The sequence below is a fragment of the Mauremys mutica genome, chromosome 4 (genome assembly GCF_020497125.1).
Source record: "Mauremys mutica isolate MM-2020 ecotype Southern chromosome 4, ASM2049712v1, whole genome shotgun sequence".
Lineage (NCBI taxonomy): Eukaryota > Metazoa > Chordata > Testudines > Geoemydidae > Mauremys > Mauremys mutica.
In genome coordinates, this window is record NC_059075.1 from 49694674 (window position 1) to 49718987 (window position 24314).

At 43.0% G+C, this 24314-nt stretch overlaps 1 protein-coding gene across 4 annotated transcripts in view; it reads right to left on the reverse strand.

Moving 5' to 3' along the window:
* Positions 1-24314, reverse strand: part of AP4S1 (adaptor related protein complex 4 subunit sigma 1) — a 38139-nt gene that overhangs the window by 12460 nt on the left and 1365 nt on the right. For 2 of the 4 annotated variants that reach the window (XM_045013194.1, XM_045013195.1), the window contains exons 2-4: positions 9022-9222; positions 5290-5376; positions 2497-2565 (exon numbers count right to left, since the gene is read on the reverse strand). In XM_045013194.1, the coding sequence (XP_044869129.1) occupies positions 2497-2565; positions 5290-5376; positions 9022-9159 (294 nt within the window). In that variant the 5' untranslated portion in view covers positions 9160-9222. Of the gene's footprint in view, positions 1-1325; positions 1436-2496; positions 2566-5289; positions 5377-9021; positions 9223-24314 lie in introns of all 4 variants that reach the window. The other 2 variants (XM_045013197.1, XM_045013196.1) reach the window with 2 other exon arrangements.

Sequence of the window (24314 nt, forward strand, 5' to 3'; positions counted from 1 at the left end):
CCCTAGGTAGCTTTGAAAACCTGCTCCTGATTCTGTGAATGTTTTCTCTGGTACAGCAGCATAAGGTCTGATAGCTAAATTTAAGAATGGAAATTCCACGAGATAAAAATAGCACATGCAAGAATGTTTAAAACTTGCAAACCTAAAAATATAAAGATGACAAACTGTCTTGCTCTAGAGGGACATATGTTCTTTTCTTTCTCTCTGCTTTTTTTTGCATTGTTTTTCTCTTTGTGTTGTCATCATCACAACTTAGAGTGCTGCTAGAATTATGTAAACAACGAGGAGTCTGGTGGCACCTTAAAGACTAACAAATTTATTTGGGCATAAGCTTTCGTGGGTAAAAAATCCACTTCTTCAGATCTAGAATTGGGTTTTTTACCCACGAAAGCTTATGGAAGAAGTGGGTTTTTTACCCATAAAAGCTTATGCCCAAATAAATCTTAGTCTTTAAGGTGCTACCGGACTCCTCGTTGATTTTATGGATACAGACTAACACGGCCACCCCTCTGATACTGGAATTATGTAAATACTCAACATTAATTTAATACAGTACAAATTTATTCCCTTGGCTCTGTGGTCTCCACCAGAACCTCTATCTGGAATTATAGGCCTCTTATTCAGTGGCATGCTATTTATTCTATGTGTTATATGCTATTAAAAATAGAACTGTGGTATGTGATTTCTCTAACCCACCCCTCTTTTTAGTTCTCCAAGTTTTAAAGCCCAACTGCTTTGAGTAATGCAGGTTCTGTAGCATGATGCAATCAGTAAATTGCTAATAATTGTCAGCTTTTAGCCTATATACACGTACAAGAAATGGATTTGCAGCATCTGTTAAAGTTGGTAGATTCACAAGGTACTAGAATATATTTGTGCTAAGGCAGACAGACTTACTATGTTAATACTGCCTCTACTTTCATTCACAGCTGAAAACATTAAAACTTAGGAAAAGGCTGGCAGCAGACTTCGATCAATTAGACAAAGAAAATGCTAGTAAATTCTGCTACACATGAGAAATCAAATTCCATTCCTGATATGAGTGCTAATGTTGTGACTGCAATTGTAGCAATGAGTTTCCAACCTCAATGCATTACAGAACTGGGGCACACTGTAGTGGCCAATCTTCTGTTAGCCTGAGCATGGTTAGTTGGGAATTTTACTCCTAACACCATTTGACCCATACTGTAAAGGTGATAGATTCAGGCAAGGTTATCTTCTGCGTCAACAAATTCACACATGGAGTAGCTTTAAGATCAGCTCTGCTGGCCTAGGTCTGCTGTAGAAAATGTTAGCATTATTATTTGGAAATCAAAGTTATAAACCTGATCTTTAGTATGTACAGTTATCGATGGCACCCCATGGAGTTGATGGACTCAAGGAGGCTCTGCACCCACCCTCTTTTGCCAGAGGAAGGATAACTTTTAGGGTATGTCTACAATAAAAAAAAAAAACCTGTTAGCTAACAGGTTAAAATAGCAGTGAAGACATGCCAACTCAGCTTTTAACTCTATTTAGCAGCTCAAGTTCAAATCTATATGGCAGCCTGAGGCTGAACGTGAGCTTCAAAGCTGAGTTTCCATGTCTTTACTACCGTAAGCTAATCCACGTTAAGAACATTTTTTTCCAGTGTAGCCACACCCTTACACAGAGCCTTTGAGCCACTCATGCTGGGGAAAGGGTAGGATATCCAACCAAATTAAAAAACCATGCTGAAACTGTTAAAGATATATCTTTATCTTTATCTAAATTTGTTTCTAACATGATTTGTCCATCCTGTTTGGACAGGACCAAACAGTGTCAAAACCATGTAAAACAACATGTGTTTTAGTCTATGATCACACTGGGTGGCCAGACTGGAACCACATCAGAACTTGATTCCCAGACTCTGAGGTATCTATGCAATACCTTTTCTCTTAAAAATTCCCACTGCTGCCTTGTTACCAATGGTAGCAATAGTGGGAGTGCCAGTATAGATTGGCAGTTGGTGTTTCAATCAGTGCTTTGTCCAACCCTGCTCTGACTGGGGCGGTACATTAGTGCTTTCTCCACTTCTAGTACCATTGGAGCTTATCTGCGGGTGGCAATGGTGGGAAATTTTAAGAAAAATAAATCTAATATAGAAAAGACCAGTTTAAAGGCTAGTGTAGATGAGGCTATTCAGAGTGGGATGCATGTAGGTTCCTGAAGGACCATTTGGTGGATAAACATACAAAAAGACTGTTTCCTAGCACAAATATTTTTGCATTCAATGTCTAATAGTTGATAAGCCATATATACTTATATTATTGTATGTTACAAAGTAAAGAACTTTGAAAAACTTCCTGATACTCTCTTCTTACAGTTGTCACAGTCACACCAAAACGCTCCACATTTTACATGTTTATAAACAAAGATTCCCAACCCCTCTTTCATTTATGTTGTCTCTGAACAATCTGTCCACAAAGGCTTTCAAAGAAAGGAAATGTTTTGCAATGGATTCTATGTCTCACTCACCACTCTGCTGAAATATCTGTCCAAAACCTCCACAAAATTATGAATTAGTTCATATACAGCCATCTCATTCTGAAATATAAATTTAAATGAATGGATAAAGATACGCTACTCGTTCACATTTTATTTCAATGTGAGATGCATGCTTCTTTGAAATCAATTAGAAAATTAGTGAGTAGCACAAATAAGTATGCAAGCTTAGGCTCTCTTAGTATTACCTGTAGAAATGTACATAGACCATTATTATGTACTATATCAAAGCCGAACAACTCTACGGCTGACCTAGAAGGCGGCATTACAACAATGAGCAGCCACTATCCTCCTTGGCACGTGGCCATGACTATATTACAAGCTTTTGTATTCATTTTAAAGACCTAGTGCTGCTGAAACAGTATGAACACTAACATACAGTGGGCTCAGGCATTGTCAGCATAACGTCATGAAATACCAAAGTGTAGACTCTGACATAAAAAACAATGCTAAATGCTCAAATTTGGTGTATATTAGCAATGACACCATTGCTAACTCTGGTGGAACTGGAAAATGATACTAAACTTAGCAGCGTAGACAAGACTTCCCAGCAAAAGATCTAAGCAAGCTCTTTCTCCTTGCTATCCCACTTAACAGTAAAGTATAAGTATTTCCGTTACTTCCACTGTGCACAATCACATTGGTCTTCTCTGCACTGGGAAACTTTTCCTAAAGTTTACTATTGTTGTTCACACTGATTCAGCTCAACCAGTGGGAGGCCCGTTTACAAAAAAAACCATCAGCTGCTGGTGTTTTAAGCGCTAGGACATATTGGCCTGCACTGAGCCGGGTTAGGTGACATATCACCGGGAGTTCTGTCTATACTAATGCTACCTTGGGGGAAAATTTTAGAAAAATAATCATTGTGTATACACACTCATTGTGAGAGTTTACAGGCCTGGCTACCAGAACTTCCTTGAGACCAGATTCCAGGTCTTGAATTGTCCAAAATGGCTCACAAGTGGCAAATGACCCCTGCCTCCAAAAAACAAACAAACAAACAAACAAAAACCAAACCCCGCAAACCTCCCCATCAAAAAACCCTATTGTGGCCAATGCAGTTTTTACTCAGGGAGCCAAATCCTGAAACTTTGCTGAGTTTTTTTTCCTTGTGTAAGAATTTAGTACAAAATTGAGTAGGTACTTTCAGATCTGGCCATAATCTTATAACTTGTTTTTTTTTGTTTAAGATGAATTGAAAGAAAAATACCAAGTTACAGGAATTAGGGCCAGATTGGGAAGTATCCTCCTTGGTTTTACTGACTGTGGTTCCAGTTTGGGAAATCAAAGTTATTCAGGCCAGCACTTAAACATGTGCTTAAGTCCCACTGAAAATTAAAGGTAAGCATGTGCTTAAGTGTTGCCCTCAACACAAATGGACTTAAGCACATGCTTTAATTGTTTTCCTGAATCAGAGCCTAAAATAATAGTCAATTTCAATCACAGCACTTCTTTTTCTCACCAAGAACACTACATCTGCCTAGCCTATCAGAATGGCAGCTGATTGCTTCTCTGGACCCAGTTGTCATGGCCAGTGACATCTAGCACAATGAGCAGTTGGGACAGCACCTTAGACCAGGCATTGGGCTTGGCTGTAATGATGCTGATATCTGTTGAAAAACCCCAACTCCATCCATCAAGTATCAGTTTGCAAGGTATTAATATCACACTTATTAGGAAACTCCATGTGACAGCAGTTCAGACTGCTGTAGTAGTAAGAAGTCCAAAGAGATTATTTCTTTCTTTTCCTCCACACCACTTTATATTTGATAGAAATAAGGGTGCTTTCAGAATGACACCTTGAAATTCTGTAATAGAAATTGTGAAACTGCTTGGGGAAAGAAGATGGAAAAGGAGGCTGTAGTGAGGAGGCGTGGCCTCCTCAGAGGAGGATGCGGAGGGAATGTCACAAGCCGCCTGGTAGGTGGAGCCAGGAGGACCATGCCTCGCACGTTGGAAGCAGAGAGGAGGGACAGGAAGAGGAAGTATAAAAGGCCAGCCCAGCAGCTCAACTGGGGAGGAGCTGCTGAGGGAAACAGATGTCTTCTCTGCTGTGGGAGCTGGGATGCTGAGGAGAATCAGAGCTTCCCCAACGGTCTGCATGAGCTTCCCGAGACCCCTGCCATTGAGGAGCTGCTACCACTACCCATGGTGGTATATCCCAGGGAGATGGAGGATGACCCCTGGATGTATGTACACCTGAGGGGGAGAGTAGGAAGCAGCCCAGGGAAACTAGACGACAGTCTGGTTAAGAGATGGCCTGATACAAGGTCATTGTGTTGCAGGTGGATCCCCGCTGACCCAATGGTGGACCACTCTGCCACTATTAGAGCCCTGGGCTGGGATGTGGTGGAGCTGGGTGGGCCTGTATCCCCTCTGCCACCTCCTTAAGCCAGGAGGCCTGTGCTCCTTGGACACCCTTGCTGGAGCCCCTTACATGGTGGTTGGGGCTCCCGCTCTGCCTGACTCCAGGCCAGAGCCCTTACTGTTTACTGCCCCACCCTACTTGAGGGCTAGCTTATAACTTAGTACTGCTCCAGCCTGACCGCTGGCAAGAGCCCAGACTGTTTGTAGACCCTTCCCGCTTAAAGGTCAGGGCCCACTAAGTACCGCTAATTCCTTCTAGCAGACCAGACTGCAAGGAGGCATGGCCTCCCTCAGAGGCAGACGCGGAGGGATGGCCATAACCACCTACAGAGGCATATTCAAAGATTAATTTAAATCCACATTTCTTACATTTTTCACAGATTAAATGTAATCTCTTACCTCTGTTTCATTGATTCCAACCACTATGAAAAGGGCTGCATATTGTCGGTACACCAGCTTAAAATCCTTATATTCAATGAAAGAGCACTGGATAAAAATGCAAATGGTTAAACATTAACTGCCACATTAGATATAATTTGTTACTATACACAATTTGCTTATTAAATATTCTGTTGTGTACACACATAGGGCCCCATCTCTCTTACAGAAGTTTCATGAGTGTAACTGGTTCACTTTAATGAAGTCACTCCTGACTTACAGTGGAGTAAAGGAGAGAATCATAGACTATCAGGATTGGAAGGGACCTCAGGAGGTCATCTAGTCCAACCACCTGCTCAAAGCAGGACCAATTCCCAACTAAATCATCCCAGCCAGGGCTTTGTCAAGCCTGACCTTAAAAACCTCTAAGGAAGGAGATTCCACCACCTCCCTAGGTAACCCATACCCGTGCTTCACCACCCTCCTAGTGAAAAAGTTTTTCCTAATATCCAACCTAAACCTCCCCCACTGCAACTTGAGACCATTATTCCTTGTTCTGTCATCTGCCACCACTGAGAACAGACTAGATCCATCCTCTTTGGAATCCCCTTTCAGGTAGTTGAAAGCAGCTATCAAATCCCCCCTCATTCTTCTCTTCTGCAGACTAAACAATCCCAGTTCCCTCAGCCTCTCCTCATAAGTCATGTGCTCCAGCCCCCTAATCATTTTTGTTGCCCTCCGCTGGACTCTTTCCAATTTTCCAAGAAGAATCAAGTCCACAAAGTATGGAGGGTTTCTCAGTCTTCACCCCACAATCTCCCTCCAGAGGTAAAGGAAATTAATAAAATATTAAGTTATTAGATAGGGCTTTACATCTGTGGATCTCAAAGCACTTTATATCAAGGAGAGTTTTATTCACACTTTACAGATGAAAAACCTGAGGCACACAGAGGTAAAATGATTTGCTCAAGATTACACAGCAGATCAGTTGGGCATCCCTTATCTCTCCAAACAAACATTTTAGAAGACAACAGGGAGAAAAACATTGTCGGGTAGAAAATTATATCTGTGATATTGATAGATAGAAACCCATTGCCCTAATATCATCTATTTCTTGCTTTCTATCTTTAGACTTGTGGGGGAAAATAGAAAACAAATCTATTTCAGAATCTATATTGTTATGGCATGAGTCACCAGATGGTGCTGTTACACAGTGTCACAAGATCCTTTTTCTTCAAATGTGAGCACTGTTAAATCTTTTAAAAAATGCTGTATTGTTGTTAGTTTTCTGAATATTTTTGGGGAGCTGTTGCAAACAGCAGCAGAGTTTGCTCACAACCTTAATCTCTCTAATTAGAGTATATTATTGAGGCAAAATTCCTTCCTGGGAACTAGGCAATGGTGTCTTTCCTGAGATTCTGGAAAGGGGGGATTGGCTGTGTACTGTCTGGTCACTTCTGCTCTAGGACTTGTGTACAAAGTGTAAAATAAACAAGTTGCAGTAAAAATATACCCACATTCCATGTAATTGATTTATCCCCCAATGAGAAACTGACCTGCAAGAACCTGACATTTGTGCAGTATTGTCAAATCTTGCCATTTTATTGAGTATTGAAATATTTGGTGTTTTTCTTAAAGCCCCAACTCCTGGAGCCATGTAATTACATGAGTATCCCAGCTTTCATTAAAAAAATTAAAATATATGTTTATAATCCTTGTGGCTGCAGACAGAAGTCTGAAAATGTGAAACTCAAATGCTTAAAAACCAGAAGGGAAATAAGTCCCAAAGTCTGTCTTCAAAATCATGAGATTTTAAAAAACAATCTTACCATTTTAAAGGGTCTGACTCATGATTTTTGAATCTTTAGGGCTGGCATTACTGCATCCACTACTGCTTGGCAGAGCTGTGATAATTTCTATCTATTATATAAAGGTCAATGTCTAGGTCTAGTGAAAATATCTAGGCAAGGGAGAAAAATATATTCCTCTTCTCCTTTGCCCTGGAATTTTCAGCCTCCCTAGGAAGAGGTGGAATCCTCTGTAAGAAAACCAGGTTTCTAACCTGAAAAACACTTGTCTATGCAGTATACAATAACCACTTACTTTTAGTCTCAGCATAGATACAAATAGAATAATGACATACAATGGATATGTATGGCTCTTCTGTTGTTAATTATTTACACAACTTTTTTTTTTGTCAGAAGAGAAGTTAGACAACTCCTAACACAGGAGAAATAAATAACTCTCTATTACTGTCTTAGAACTAATACACATACCATCTTGTTCACTTTGGCACCAGCTGGTTGTCACTTATTTTCAATATTGTATATTATACCTAAAAACATGTGAGATGTTGCTTCTGGGCAATAGAACATCAGTGGGAAAGGAAAATTCACAAACCCCAAATAGCCATATTCTGTCATCTTATGCACATTGAATAGTACTGTTCTATGCAATTAGTCCCATTAAAATCAACAATAACATTCTCCCAGACCATCAGGCATAATAACTTTGCTCCTTCAACTCACCTTCCCTTATAAGTTGAGGAAAGAGAAGAGCACCCTAAAGTCAACAAGATCAAATAGGGAAGTGAATTCCAGAGCTGAGTTCTAGTCTCTGGAAAGGTACTGCCTGCAGCCCATTCCCAGTTTAACTAGGGGTGCTAGTAGGTCAAAGAACTTCAGCTGGTCTCATTTACGGCAATATCATATGATGAGAGACATGGACTGTGAGGTAACCAGGACTAAATGAGTGAAATCTGAGCTCTGTTGAAGTTAATGGCAAAACTCCCATTGCTTTAATAGGGCCAGGATTCCATCCAGGCTATTTAGTGCTTTACACATCAGAACCAACACCTTGACTTGCACCCAAAAACAATAGAGAGCCAGTGCAGGCTGCAGAGAACATGTGCAAGGATCTCCTTGAGAGAAGCACCACTGAGCTGAGCAGGCAGACAGATTCTACATTAGTTGAAGTCTCTGAATGTTCTTCACATGCAGTAGAATATAAAATGTATAGGAATAATCCAATACAGAGCTAACAAAGGTACAAGTACCTGTGTCATTATCATGTATTAGGAATATTGGCTCAACATGAGTTGATGAGCCCTCTAAACTTCATTTCAAGTATCATATCTTTGTACAGCATGTCTAGAATTTGCCAATATGTATGTAAAAAGAGGGACTTTTGTATCTGGTAAAATGGAAGATATTAAAAAAAAATCCTCAAAAGTCATTCAAGTTCTATAAGAAAACAATTGTATTTTTACTCATCAACTCTGGAGTTGGATAACTTGGAAACCATATACCAAATCAGGACAGAATTCCTTAATAGTAATTCATCTAGAATATGGCACAAAGCCACACCATTATTTTAGCCATCTGACCTTGAGGAAGGCTGCATGGACAAAATATCGGCAATTTCAGGAATACAGAGCAATGTTAGCATTAAAGAGAAGTGCAAGTTTTGTTTCTATTAGTTAGAAACAGCACACATGTATCAATTTCTATAGCATGTTTGGGGGAAAAAATGGGCTTTCTTGAGAGAAGCTGATTCTTACACTACATTTATAATAAACCAACTATAGAGAAAAAGAAAATAGATTTACATATGAACTTTCATGTCAAGAAGTACCTTGGCAGCAAAACCCAACACAAAACATTCTAATATTTCTTGAATGTAGTTCACTGTGTAATATTCTTTTCTTGGTTCTATTTCAAATAAAATGGCTAGATCAGAAGAAAAAAAACATACTTGCTCTCTTGAACGGGAAAGGCAATTTTTGATTACTTCAGCTTCCAGCATTGTCCGCTTATGAATTTCCACATGTTCATAATACCTGGAGAGTCTCGTTTGACCTTGTTTGTTCACCATGAGAAAAAACTTTATCATTTTTCTGTTCGGCTCAGAAATAGTTTCTTTGTTACTGGAAGCAGGTAAGCGGGAACTGTATTTCTGAAGAAAACAACAACAAAAAAAGATACATGGAAGTTATGAAGCACTTTTGAAGAAGCATGTAGTTGGTGTTGAATTTTGTGTTCACTGGGTCTGATGTCAGTGTACAACTGATGTAAGCAAGAAGAAAATCAAGCCCATTGTCTTTCCTAATACTGTTGGTGTTTTTAATTTGAACTCACTCTTGTATGAAAGTGCTGACCAAGTAGAAGCCCAACCAAGATTCTTCTAATGTGCAATAACACCAAAGATAGCAACCTAGATATTTTCAGATTCTTGCTGTAAGGGCAAGTATCATTTTACTAGTAAAGAAGAGACTTCTAATGGGATAACATAACTTAGGCCTAGTCTACACTAAGGGGGGGGGTCGAACTAAGGTACGCGACTTCAGCTACGCGAATAGCGTAGCTGAAGTCGAAGTACCTTAGTTCAGGCTACTCACCAGTCCAGACGCCACGGGAACGAAGTCCGCGGCTCCAAGGTCGACTCCGCCACTGCCGTTCGAGGTGGTGGAGTTCCGGAGTCGACTGGAGCGCATGGGGAGTTCAAACTATCGCGTCTTGATTAGACGCGATAGTTCGAACTCCAAGAAGTCGAACTCTCCGCGTCGACCCGTGTGAGAGTTAGTATGTTAATATCTGTATTAAACCTGTGAGCATTGTGTAGAATTAGTCTGGTGTAGAATTAGTCTGAGTTTAGTATTCATGCAGTTAATCGATATGCTGTGCCTTCTCTCCAACCAAATTTCCTTGTAAATGCTTAGTAAACATTACTTACTTCAGGGTATTCTCTCTTAAAAGCATTAACCATATACATAGGTGCTATCCTTTTTGTTCACAACACACTGGCAGAAAGCCGCATATGAATGTTAAAGGATTTTAATTCCACTAGAAACTGTAAATATAGGGCAACATTTTCCTCCCCAGTGTTTATAATGGGTTTCAAGGGTCGAATTCTGGCTAGTAATTGTGCCTATGTGTTTGCAGGAACAACTTTGGGTCACAGGAAAGGACAGAACAGATTGTTCTCCTGATCCTGGACTTCTCTAAATGTACAAAAATGTTACTCTATGATTGTAGATATCGAGTAGGGGGGCCTAGGTGACAGGGGTGTAGCCATCTTTCACCTCATTGGCCTTGTCATCTGGTAGTGCAGTGCAGTGCAATGTTTGCAGTGCGTCCCAAACGTTTTACCAGAACAACCTACCAACTGCATTTTCTCTGTTTTTATGATTTGCCATTACATATATGCACCAGTCTGCCCCAACTATCACAACCCTAATCCTGCCCTGGCCCTGGTGGGGGTGGTTGGAGAGCAAGTCTGCCCTGCACTTACCCCACAGTGAGGGCTCCTGTCCTGCATGGCTGGGCCCCGCTCCCTGCTCTAAGCATTGTGACCTGGTGCATGGGGTTGAAGTCCCATTCAGGTCAGGTCTGGCCACCCCTCCATCATGACAGAGGGGCAGCTGAACCAAACCTAAGTAAGTGGCATCGAGACATGGTGCTGAGCCCCTGTGCGCCAGTTCACAATGCTGGAATGCGGAGCTGGGCCCAGACCTGTGGGACAGCAGCCACCACTGCAGGGTGACCTTGCTTTAACAACCCTACTCCATCCTCTTTGCCCTCCCCTGCAAGGGCCTCAACTCTGCAGTGGGCCAGGAGGAGTGTATGTTTGCAAAGGCCAGGGCCCAGAGATGGATTAATCTGGTCCTGGCCATTGCAATCCATCTAGAACCTTCCTGTTACCCACTGCTGGGTTGGAACCCACGCTACCATAGTGGTTCCCAAATGGTATCTTTTAAAGTGTGCACACATGAAGATTACTCTTGTGGATTAATCCGCAGGGATGTTTGTGCAGTTGACCAGAACACGTTCACATATTTACCTTACTTTTTAGTTTCAATATACATCTGTTTAAGTGGAAGTTTAGTGCTAGAAATTGGCCCCATATACACAGTGCAAATGTCTAAAGCATATTCTGCTCTCATTCCCCCAGCACAACTTCAATTTTTTCATGCAAATGTGAGTGCAAAATATGCAACAGAGACCCATTTTAGCAATAATAGTTAATTTCACATTAGGAGTTCTGTGAACTGCAGTGGACAATTTTCCCTTGGAAACATGGCTACTTGCACATTTTTCTGCTAGCATCCTAACCAATATGGGTACTTTGAATCAGCAATTCACACAGTCAGTATCCTACCAATATATAAGATTAATGCAGTGTATGCTGGCTCAGAGACACAAAGTAGGCCTGCTCACTCTTTCTTAACTTGGTGACCTAATATCTAGCAGTTTCAGTGGAACTATTGTTAATGAGGGGTGACCAAAGCACAGAATATGATAACGTGATATATGACTGTGCGTTCTTTAATACAGTGTCAGCTTCCTGGGACTAGGGGTCCTAGTACACAATTGTCCATCTTGATCTGAGCATTAGGACCTACTAAGACCCGTATTTTCCAGTCTGTATCAATGTACTAAAGATAAAGGCAGTATCTTTAGATAATATAAAGTGGCTCCTAGGGTACGTTTACAGTGGAGCTGGAAGTTGCCTTCCAGCCTAGGTACACAGACTTGCACTAGCTCCACTTGAGCTAACATGCTAAAAATAGCAGGGCTAGCCACTAGAGTCCAAGTCTGTCCGACCCCCTGGGTCTGAGCTCGGGTGATTAGCCCGAGCCACTTCTCTTTCAGCAACATCCATGCTATTTTTAGCATGCTAGCTCTACTCGAGCTAGCATGAGTCTGTCTTCATGGGCTGGGAGGCACACTCCCAGCTGTAGTATAGATATACCGTTAGGCTCCTGATGAGATGTCTGTGGATCTTAGACGGCCAAAGTTTTGGGTTAACAAACTTGGGTTAAATAAATGTTAACACAAAATGCCACTGAAATGCAGTTTGGAGCATAGTATATATTTTACACACAATACCTAATGAAAAATACTATTAAAAGAGGGTTGAATATATATGCAAAAGCTGCCTTTTAAACGGCCATCTTATATATTTCAAAGAAAATACAAAACGCTTTTCCAAGTTGCAGACTAATAGCCTGCAAAATATAATTTTTAAAAATGAACGGGTTTTAAGTTAGAACTTTTTTTTTTAAATACCAGAAACCAGCCGCAGTAATGTTTTCCATCTGTCTTTCTCTAGCTGTTTGGACTTACTGGCCTGTATGCTCCTGTGGTTTGTGTGTTAAAAGTGTAGCAACTTGCTGCAAAAGCAGTCTCGAAATTCTAACCAACAAGTCATGCTGCCTACCTGGTGCTTTACTAAGCTGTAACATCAAAAAATGGTTCCATAAGAACTGCAAATTTCAGCAAGGAGGTGTGGCCTAAGGAAATGTGAGAGAAGCCAGGGCAAAACCCCAATACAATATATACTATCCTGGAAAATCAATGTACATTAATACAGAAAGTTGAAAGGGAAGCAATTCAGAAAATAGAATAAATCAGAACAACTCTAAGCAGCATTAACATGCTGTCAGCAAACATCCACACAATACAACCTTTTCAATAGATACCGTATATACTCGTTCGTTAGCCCGTTCATTTACAAGCTGACCCCCCCAATATGGATAGGTAAAAATAGCAAAAACTGTATGACCCTTTCATAAGCTGACCCTATATTTCAGAGGTTGGCAAACTTTAGCTCCCGGTCTGTCAGAGTAAGCCGCTAGTGGGCCTGGACATTTTGTTTACCTGAAGCGTTAGCAGGCACAGAGCCCCTCAGCTTGCAGTTGCTGTGGTTTGCCATTCCCAGCCAATGGGCGCTGCAGGATGCAGCGCGGCCTGAGGGACGTGCTGGCCACTCCTTTCCACAGCTCCCATTAGCTGGGAACGGCGAACCGTGGCCACTGGGAGCTCAGGGGCTCCCTGCCTGCGAACATTCCAGGTAAACAAAATGACAATGTATTAGATATTCAATTCAATAATTCCATAGAGTTTAAAATCATCAAATTTTGGTGTAGACCCATTGATAAGCTGACCCCCCGCTCTTTGATGCTTCACTTTTTTTACCAAAAAATTTTGGCTTATGAACGTTTATATACAGTATTTCAGCATACTTTGACCATTTGCAAATGCTGAAGATGAGCGGGTGCTCTCTCAGACTGCAAAGAACTTGGGAACAATTAGCTGAATACTTCCATTCATTTTAGCCACTCCTGCAGATGCTGCCATATGTGTAATAGTGCAGGGCTCTCCATTTTCTTGAATATTTCATCCCCATTTTTTGCATCTCTTCAGTAGGTGTTTCTGGCAATAAACATTTTTTTCTTCACAACTAGGTAGCATTTTATGTATTAACCTATACAGCTATTTTTGTAGTATATTTTTGTGAATCTCAGCCCTTTCTGAACCTTTTTACTACAGAGGGGAGCATAAAGCCCACAGAAATTAAACATGGAACTAGGTTCTTAGATTGAATTCTCTAGCGCAAAGACCGTCTATGTTGCTTGCACAATGGGGCCTTGATTGGGTTCTTTAGGTGCTCCGCTAGAAATAATAATAATCTTGTTCATGCTGCTACCAATGCAAGATTGTTCCCAATAGTATACAGTTTTTCTTTTTGTCCAGTCCTGTTTTAAGTTTTAAGTGCCAGTACTCACAGCCTTACTTACATTTGAACACTATTCCACAGTCTAATAGAACTAATAATACACACAGTATATCAAATAAAATTAAGTTGATTGTTACCACCAGGTTTTTGATCACATATTTTAAAAACGGGCTTCTTGATTAAACATTTGCTTGTCAAATTCGAGCCAAGAGGGGAGTATCAACACATATAGGTTCCAGGCCTCTGAAAGAGATAGGCTGAGATTCTGTGCTATGCCTCCCACTCCTGATGTCAGGAATTGCAAGGGGGCCTACAGAGGACCACGTAGTGAGGCGGAGTGGCCTCCCGGTGAGCTGGAGTGGGGAGGAGTCACTCTGTGATCCCTGGTGGGTGAAGCCAGGCCAGACTTGCCCCTCCCGCCAGAAGCCAATGGGTGGGACAGGAAGTATAAAAGGCAGAGTCTCTAACCTCTAACCCAGTTCAGTCTGAGCCAGGGAAAGGAGATGTCTCCAGGCTGCTGCAGCTCTCCGGAGCTGAACCCGTGCCACACCACACCCTGCCCCTGCAGGAGACTGACCCAAGTGAAGAGCTGCCAAGTCTACTGCTTGCCACATATCCCAAGTAGATGGAGGATGCCTGTAGAGTGCAGGTACCCAGCAAGGGGATTGTAGGAAGTAGCCCAGGGAAACTATGTCAGCATGTTTTGGTTGGCTCCCTGCTGACCCACTGGTGGAACACTCTGCCGCTGTTAGGGCCCTTGGTGTAGCAGCCTCCGCACCTTAGGCCAACAAGCCTGTGTCTCTTGGCCGCCCTGCCTGAGGGCCTGAGCTTTAAAACTGTTTGTTGGTCCTGCCCTGCCTAAGAGCCCAATCCCTGATGGTGGTGGCGCTCCAGAGTGTAATGAGGCAGAGTGGCCTCCCACTGAGCTGGAGGGGGAGGGACCATCACTAACTCACTACAGGCCACTTACATCTGACCTCCATGTTGCCTGCACCAGGAGGGAGAAACTCTCCCCTAGATGGCTAAAGGGTTTTACAAGTCCTGTTTGCCATTGCAGAGACATGCTCTGTAGCCAGACAATATCTTCCACAGTGTATAACTGAAATGATGATTGAGCCACACCTACAACACTGTTGCCGTGTGTCTATTATTTTTCAGATTACACCAGAAATTCCCTGGAATACAGTATTTGAAGTTACCCACAGATACATCAGTTATTCTGATGAGGCCTCAGCAGGAACCTCTGTCAGTCTTAGAGACAATACTGACTACAAGTTTAGGTACTGGTTCTGCAACCATTACTCACTCTGGGTAGTGCTCACTCGTGAATAATCCCATTTACATCTATGACTACATGCGTAGTGCTACTCATTGTGAGTAATGATTGCAAAACTGGGTCATGATTTCAGTATTTTGATATTATCTGAGACCATGTGACAATCACCATCCTTATCCTTGTTAATCCAAAATAAAAATGGAAAATGGCTATAGTTCACAGAAAAGGACAATGTTATTGGTACTGTGAATCTACCAATATATATATAGTACTTTATATGGTTCCTATCATCATAGTATCTAGCTACCCCTCAAACATTAATTAGTTCATCACATCCCTGTGTAAAGTATTAACTCCTTTTTATAGACCAGGAGCTGAATCCAGACAGATTAAGTAATTTGCCCAAAAACACAGGATTCTGTAGTAAAGTTTGGAATTGAAGCCTGCTTCCCAGCCCACTGCCTTGACCACAAGGCTGTGTGTGAACATTTAAATATAATGCAAGCAATATTCTGCATGTGAAATAATGACAGGCCGAAAAGGGAGATTAGAATTTTTTATGATGATTAAATTGTTCTCAGTGAAGGAATGGGTGGTTTTGGCACTGATGGATGGGTGTATCTTTATGTCCTCGGTCTTCTCACTCACTGTTAGGAAAGAAAGTCTCTATCTAGGCAGTTCAGCACAGTTTAGCACATAAAGAGATTAGTCACAATAATAGCTAAAACATATTAAATGAATTTAAAGCAAACAGTATTAAACATGTGTACACCACATATGCAATAACTCTGAGGATACAGACTTTACCTATGATGATATATGTAACCTAATTATTTCTTGACAGCAAAGCCACTTATAAGTATTAAGGTCACCTATATCTCAGGAAGGTAATTTAATTATCCTCAGTGTGGTCTGAGTAATTGCTTAGACATTGCAGTTTAGGTTTTGATATGAAATTTATCTTCACTAGTTAGTTTGGGGGATGACGTCATAAAATCTGGAGTGAGAAGTCATCCCCTAAGAAGTGAAGATTAATGACCTATTTACAGCTAAGTAAACATATATGCAATATTTATAACCTCAGAAGTATGCATTTGCCAATCACAAGGTTGATATACAAAGTAATGAAATAAATAGTTGAAGGAGTTGAAACAATTTAAAAATATTTATTTCAATGTTGCCCATCATCAGACAAAACATTTTAATTATTATAAGATGCACTAAGGGCATTTCTAATCTTTAAAATAGCACCCTGTGACCTAAATAATTTTTTTAATAGATACTGGAAAAACCACAGAAGTCAGGAAATCAGACTTGTGCACATGCACAAATGCAATGTACATTCAACAAATCAACTGGTCAACACAGCACAAATGACCTATTTCAGAAAAGTATCAGGGCAGAGTTACATCACTTCAAAAAAACAAAAGACAACAACAAATGTTTAATGACTAAATTCTTGAGCAAGAGCTGTATAAATATTGTCCTTGGATAAAAATATCACCTTAATTGAGAAATAATACCTGAGACCACAGGCTTCACAATCTCACTACCTTTAATATCCCCTGAGCAATACACAGCCATAGCTTCCCAAATCAGATAAGTTTACACTGGAGTACGGGGGAGAAGGGGAATATACAGGAGCATGTCATTTCACTCCACCCCAATTGACAAGGCTGTGAGTTCCACCACTTAAACTTGTGGATGTCCCCCAGATATTGCAAATTTCAAGGGATTCATGTGGTGGCCTCCTGCCTTGCACTAAAGAGTCTTGTGGCACCTTATAGACTAACAGACGTTTTGGAGCATGAGCTTTCGTGGGTGAATACCCACTTCATCGGATGCATGGGTATTCACCCACGAAAGCTCATGCTCCAAAACGTCTGTTAGTCTATAAGGTGCCACAAGACTCTTTGCTGCTTTCACAGATCCAGACTAACACGACTACCCCTCTGATACCTGCCTTGCACTGTCTCCCACATTTCCTTATCTCTCCTGGACAGCATGGCTCTTACAGTAGCTATGCTGCAAAGCTCTCCCCTAATTGGCAGTGGAATACCCTGAATGAAAAAGAAGTCAACAGTGTAGAGAAAGCAGTGTAAATTACTGCAAGATTTCATTGGTGATGATGACAAACTGATGAAAAACTGCCAATCTTTCCATCTCTTCTAAACACTGCAGAGCCTGTTTATGTTGGGGTGTTTATGTTGTTGACCCACCCTGTTAGAATCCTAAATAAAGCAGCTGAAGTTCAGTGCTAAATGACTGTGACAGATACAGCTTTTCAACTGCACCTGGCCTTGTAGGAATGATCATTTTGGGCAAAAGGAATTAGGACAGAGGAAGGCCTAGATGGATACTCTAGGGACATCCAAGCCAGGGGAGGAAGCTTAGGTTAAAGTTTGTTTTTTGTTTTCTGAGTTACCAACAAAGCAATATAAAACACGCATGTGCAGATATAGATATATAAAGAATGGATCCTATTGCAGGCAGACCTTAGTCTTAACGGTGCCTTCATTAATCTGACCTCTTATATAGATAATCCTTGTGTCAAGAGGCAGATCTTAAAGATACTGTATCTTTATATGGATAAAAAAAATTTTATGTCTTGGATTATTTTACACGTGAAATGTTTTGGATCATATATTTTTTACTCCTTACCAATTTTCTAATGTAGAATCATACTGATAGAATAAAAGTTAATCATAGCTTTAGTAAAAATACAACCTTAGAAGAATTTGAACCTATTCTTTTTAAATTCTGAAGCAGACTATCCACTTCACTACATGGTAATTGTGTAACATCTGTAGGAATGTACAAGTACACCTCTATCCCTATATAACGCTGTCCTTGGGAGCCAAAAAATCTTACCGCATTATAGCTGAAACTGTGTTATATTGAACTTGCTTTGATTTGCTGGAGTGCGCAGCTCTGCCCCCCGAGTGCTGCTTTACCGCGTTATATCCGAATTTGTGTTATATCGGGCCACGTTATATCGGGGTAGAGGTGTATTATTTTGGTTACCAAAGAACTCACTTTTTCTATCAGCCTCGAAGCTGGTATCCAAAATGATGCCCACAAGTTTTGCACATGTAGATAATGTGCACATACAGATACTTCTGCACACACAAACTAGAGTTAACACTCTACCTGATTTACATGTACAAATGCAGGGCTTTGTAGAGAAAACGTACAAGCATACTTTAGGAATCTGGTTTTAAAAATTATGCCAAAGTTGAGTATCGATACCAAGTAGTTTAATTTAAAAATGCTTCTTTAAACAAAACTGACAAGTTCCCTCATGAAAACTAAAAACCACATGCATGCAAAATTTTGGGAAAAATCAAATTTTAATTCACTGTTTTGCTTCTATGAAACACAAATTAGAAAAAGATTATTTCTTTTTAGCTACAAATATATATGCAGTATCTGGTTAAATGAGTTGTGCATCTATACGATGTTACAGTGATCAGTGAAATGGTGTACGTAAAAAAATAAACAAAAAAAATTCCATCTCTGTATTTTTGGGGCAAAATCCCCAATTCTCTCTCCCATCCTGGACCTATCCCCAAGCTACTCATGTAGGCGACTGCATTTCTTACAATGTGATTCTTATCTATTCATTTATAGATAGATACATAGATAGATATGTTCTTTGTATGCATTCTTATTATGACTAATGCTGTTTTTATAACTTGGCTTAAGTTAATTCTATGACTCAGTAATAAGATAATTTTATATATGGGGAATTAGCTCAAGAGATGAGTAGTGATATGCAGAGCTTTCCATTTCTACATCACTAGTTCAAATCTAGCTCATTTCAATAATAAAGAAGATATAACCACCTGAGATCTGTTCGATGGCCAGAAGTGAGTTGGCAGTCTCAGTTCAGTTTCCACTGGACAACTGTTTACATCACGAAGACCACCACTGCAACTGCAACTTTAATTCATATATTATAGACTTATAGAAAGAGACCTTCTAAAACATTGAAATGTATTACTGGCACGCGAAACCTTAAATTAGAGTGAATAAATGAAGACTTGGCACTCCACTTCTGAAAGGTTGCTGACCCCTAGTCTAGATCAGTGGTTCTCAAAGCCGGTCCGCCGCTTGTTCAGGGAAAGCCCCGGCCGGCTGATTTGTTTACCTGCCACGTCCGCAGGTTCGGCCGATCGTGGCTCCCACTGGCCACAGTTTGACGCTCCAGGCCAATGGGAAGGGCGGCCAGTACATCCCTTGGCCCGCACCGCTTCCCACAGCCCCCTACTAATCTAGGGAAATCAGGGAAGAAGCAAGGAGCAAAAAGTTTATCCTAGCTTCTTAACTACCAAGGAGCATTGCATGTCTATTGAAACAACACTGAAACCACATGATCTCAAAATTATGTACTGACATTGCCACAGAGTTAATCATATTTTTAAGAGCGATAATCTTTCCCAGTCTTCCCTAGATACTGATAACGAGTGAAATTTGTTTGAGATCTCACTGTCTTCCACTCGTTTCAGTTTTAAACATGGAGATTAATTCTTTAAAATTACCTTATAAATATATATATATTTTTTTTATATTAGGCCCTTCACATGTAGTACCACAGAATATGATGAGATGCAGAAAGATATCACAGATAGCACAGTTTGATACAGGGACTTGAAAGGGGAAAACATCACATAAAGATGAAGTTGAGTAAGAGAAAAAGGCTGACTTGGCTAAATATGTGTTCTTGCAGATTAATAACTACAGTCAGTGGAGAATTGAAGAATCTGCTAATATGGAAAGGGGAGCTGGGTTTAGCACAGGCTAAAGCAACCATTAAGGTTTTAAGGTGAAGCTTTAAGAGGAAGTGACTCAATGGCTGAGGAGGGCATTCCAGAAAGGAATTAGCAAAACAACTGAAACTTTAAAATCTAACTAGGAAGAGTCATCAAGGGTGAGACAAAGGAGGTCAGTACTGGAGGACCAGAGGAGGCAGGCAGGAAAGCAGACAGATACAATTAAAAAAACAAAACAAAACTGTCCAGTTTGAGCAACTGATCCAATTCCAGATCATCTACTGATGGAAAATGTTAAAGAAAGTAGTAAAAAAAACAGGAGTACTTGTGGCACCTTAAAGACTAACAAATTTATTGTAGCATGAGCTTTCGTGAGCTAAAGCTCACTTCTTCGGATGCATAGAATGGAACTATACATAGAACTATGCATAGAACTATGCATAGAACTATGCATAGAATGGAACTATGCATCCGAAGAAGTGAGCTTTAGCTCACGAAAGCTCATGCTACAATAAATTTGTTAGTCTTTAAGGTGCCACAAGTACTCCTGTTTTTTTTGCGGATACAGACTAACACGGCTGCTACTCTGAAAGAAAGTAGTGTTTACGTAGAGAGGGTGGGAGGAACACCCTGCCTTGCTTAATTATGGATGACACTCAATGAGTTGTCAAGTAGGATGGGAAAGTTAAAATCCCTTTAGGTTTATGTAATCAACATAATTGTTGAATTTCAGCGCAATGAGGCTGTGACAGTTTGGCCTTATCTACACTAAAGCTCTGAATGTTGCTATTTTTACTGGTGAAACTGAACTAGTTGTAGCAAATAGGTACATTTTTCAAGATTTCCTTACTGTGAAGAGGAGTTCTGAATGAACTAGATCATAAATAAAAAATAACTGCCTCATTGAATCACATTGCAGACATGCTTCATCATTAAGATAGTTTAAAAAGTTACCTTAAAACTAATTCAAAATCAGTTTGTCCCTTCATGAATGATATGTGGCAGGTGTGTAAAATTTTCATATAAGTTTCATTGTCAGTTTAAAAAGCACAGTCAAAAGAAATAATCTCCTTACTTACAAGACAAATAGCAGATTATATTGTTAAAAGAGAAATAATTGCAAAATTATTGAAAAGTAAATCCGTTTTTTTTATTTCAGCTAAGAACGAAATACAATACACACTTTCACTTCTCTCACTAGTCAGTTTCAAGTACACTTCAGTTTGAGTTCTCATATACTAGCAGAATGCTGCAATGTGTGAGTTTCAAATTTAGCGGAGTATGTTTTTGTTTACCTCGCTGTCCCATCTCCCCAACCACCCGATTCCATTGCTATTAAAATCACATTTCTAGTGCCCTTTTGTTTTGTAAAAGTTCATTTCCAGACAGCCTATATTTTGGCACATGTTTGCATTTGTATTATTCCTTATAAGAAAGAGGGCCAATAAAGCTATGTAGCTGCTCTTTGCTACAGCTGTGTCTGGTCCAGTTTTATGTAGTGTTGTTGTAAGCCCTGGTGGTCCCTGGGATATTAGAGAGACAAATACCGTATTGTCCCGAGTATAGGCCGCACTTTTCCCCCCTAATTTAAGTCTTTAAATTAGGGGTGCGGCCTATAATCGGGATCTTGAAGAAAAAAAAACCAATAAAAATACTTTAAATCCCAGCCGTGGCGGGGAATCAGAGGGCTCTGGGCTGCTTGCTGCAGCGGGGAGCCCAGAGCCCTTTAAATCTCAGCCGCGGCGGAGAATCAGAGGGCTCTGGGCTGCCCGCTGCGGCGGGGAGCCCAGAGCGCTTTAAATCCCAGCCGCGGCCGGGAATCAGAGGGCTCTGGGCTGCCCGCTGCGGCGGGGAGCCCAGAGCGCTTTAAATCCCAGCTGCGGCCAGGACTCAGAGGGCTCTGGGCTGCCCCAGCTGTGTCCCCGCCTCCCCAGCCGCCCGGCCCCGGCCCCGCGTACCCGCCTCCGCCAGCCCTGGCCTCGCGCCACCCGGCTCCAGCCCCGGCCACGTCCCCGCCGCCCAGCTCCGGCCCCGGCCGCATCCCTGCCCTGCCCCAGCCCCAGGTACCTGCCTCCGCCGGCCACGTCCCCGCCTCCTCTGCTGCCCGGCTCCACCCCGGCCGCGTCCCCGCCTCCCCCGCAGCCCGGCTCCAGCCCCGTGTACCTGCCTCCGCCGGCCCCGGCCTCAGGGCCGCCCGGGGGGGGGCAAAGGGGGCAATTTGCCCCCGGGCCCAGCAGGAGCCCCCACGAGAGTTTTTCGGGGCCTCCGGAGCGGTGTCCTTCACTTGCTCCGGGGGGCCCGGAAAACTCTTGCGGGGCCGGGCGCAGGAGCTTCTTCTGCTCCTGGTCTTCGCCTGCGGCGGGGGGTCCTTCCGCTCCGGGGCGGAAGGACCCCCCACTGGCGAGTTACCACCCAAGCGGGACCCGCTGCTGAAGTGCAGCCCGGTCTTCGGTGGTAATTTGGCGGCGGGGGGCCCTTCCGTTCCAGGACCCACCGCTGAAGTGCCCCGAAGACCCGCGGCGGGGCCTCTCGCCGACGAATTACTGCCGAAGACCGGGCTGCACTTCGGCGGCAGATCCCGCTTCGGCGGTAATTCGGCGCCGGGGGCGCCCCACGGCGGGTCTTCGGGACACTTCGGCAGCAGGTCCCGGAACGGAAGGGCCCCCCCTCCCCCCCGTCGAAGACCCCGGGCCCCCGGAATTCTCTGGGCAGCCCTGCCCGGCCACGCGTCGCCAGGCGCCCGGCGCCGGCCGCGCATCCCCTGCCGCCTGGCCCCGCATCGCCCGTCCCCGTCCCCGTGTCCCCCGCCGCCCGGCTCCGGCCCCAGCCCCGTATCCCTTCCCGGCCGCCCTACTTTGGCCGGCCAGCTACCTGGCTCTGGCCGTCCGGCTCCCGCCACATCCTCCAGCTCCGGGCTCCGGCCGCGTGACTCCTGGCCCAGCCCAGCATCCCGGGGCTCCTGGCTCCAGCCGCAGCCGGACTGTAGTGCCGCCAGCCACATCCAGGCAGCGCAGTAAGGGGGCAGGGAGGGGGTGTTGGAGAGAGGGCAGGGGAGTTCGGGGTGGGGGGTGGATAGGGGTTGGGGGGGTCAGAGGGCAGGGAACAGGGGGATTGAATAGGGGCAAGGGTCCTGGTGGGGCAGTTAGAAAGGATCAGGGGATGGATGGGGCGGTGGGAGGCAGTCAGGGGCAAGGGTTCCAGGGGCTGTCAGGGGACAGAGAGAAGGGGTGGTTGGATGGGCAGGGGTCCCTGGGGTGGGGGGAGGTGTCAAGGAACGCAGGGGGTTGGATGGGGCAGGAGTTCGGGGGGGGGGCCATGATCCCTAACCCTAAGAACATTTGCTAATGTTGTTGATTGTTGTGCAGAGGAGAGGGTGAGAACTGTTCCCATCAGTCTCCTTGTTGTCCATTCCTTTTCCCTTCTTTATTTACAGTATAACTACAAAATAGTTTTCAATATTTCTGAGTATATAACATATGCCGTCAAAAGCAGGACTACCAAAAGTGTTAAAAGTGTTAAAAATACTGGTACATGTCTTCCTATTCATTAAATAAAATACTGTTTTACTGTTCTACTAATGTGTATATTTTCTTTAAGTTAAAAAAAGTTAAAAATTTATTTTTTTTTAAATAGCACCAAACTTTAAGGGTGCGGCTTATAATCAGGATAGGCCTATACTCGGAACAATACGGTAATATCTTTTATTGGACCCACTTCTGTTGGTGAAAGAGACAAGCTTGAATGGTCCCTTGAAATATGTGTTAATTACTTATGCTAAACAATAGGTTCCAGCCTGTATTTAACCGTGACTAGGGTGATCAGAAAGCAAGTGTGAAAAATTGGGAGGGGGGGCAATAGGTGCCTCTATAGCACAAAGTTCTGAATATCGAGACTGTCTCTAAAATCAGGACCTTTGGTCACCCTAGCTATGGCACTGAGTAAGTGTCCCAGAGCTGAACAAGAGCTCTGTGTAAGCCGGGAAACCTGTCTCCCTCACCAACAGATGTTGGTCCAATAAAAGATATTACCTCACCCACTTTGTCTCTCTAACCCTCCCGTTTTAACCAGTCCAAGTGGAGGAGCTCCCACTGTTTCCCTTGGCTACAGGGGGACTCCGGTACCGTCACAAACTTCTTCCCTGCACTCGCACTACATTTCACCCGCCTCCGTTTCATTCTTTTGCTCTCCGTCTCAGCGTGACACGAGCCTGACTCCTCGCGTTCCGTCGCCCCCGCCGCTGGGTGACGGGACAGGAAGGTGAGGCGGAACGGCAGAGCCAGAGCCTCCCCTACCCCCAGGGAAACGGGCCCGCCTGGAGGCCCCACCACAGGCTGTCAGCATCGGAGGAACGCGACAGCAATGTGAGGAATCTGCGGCTGGCGGAGCCTGCGAGCCGAGAGACCGTTTTAACCCCACACACCGCAGGGGCGCCCCGTGCCCACGTGGGCGGCAGGAAGACCCCCGCCCCGCCCGTCTTTTAA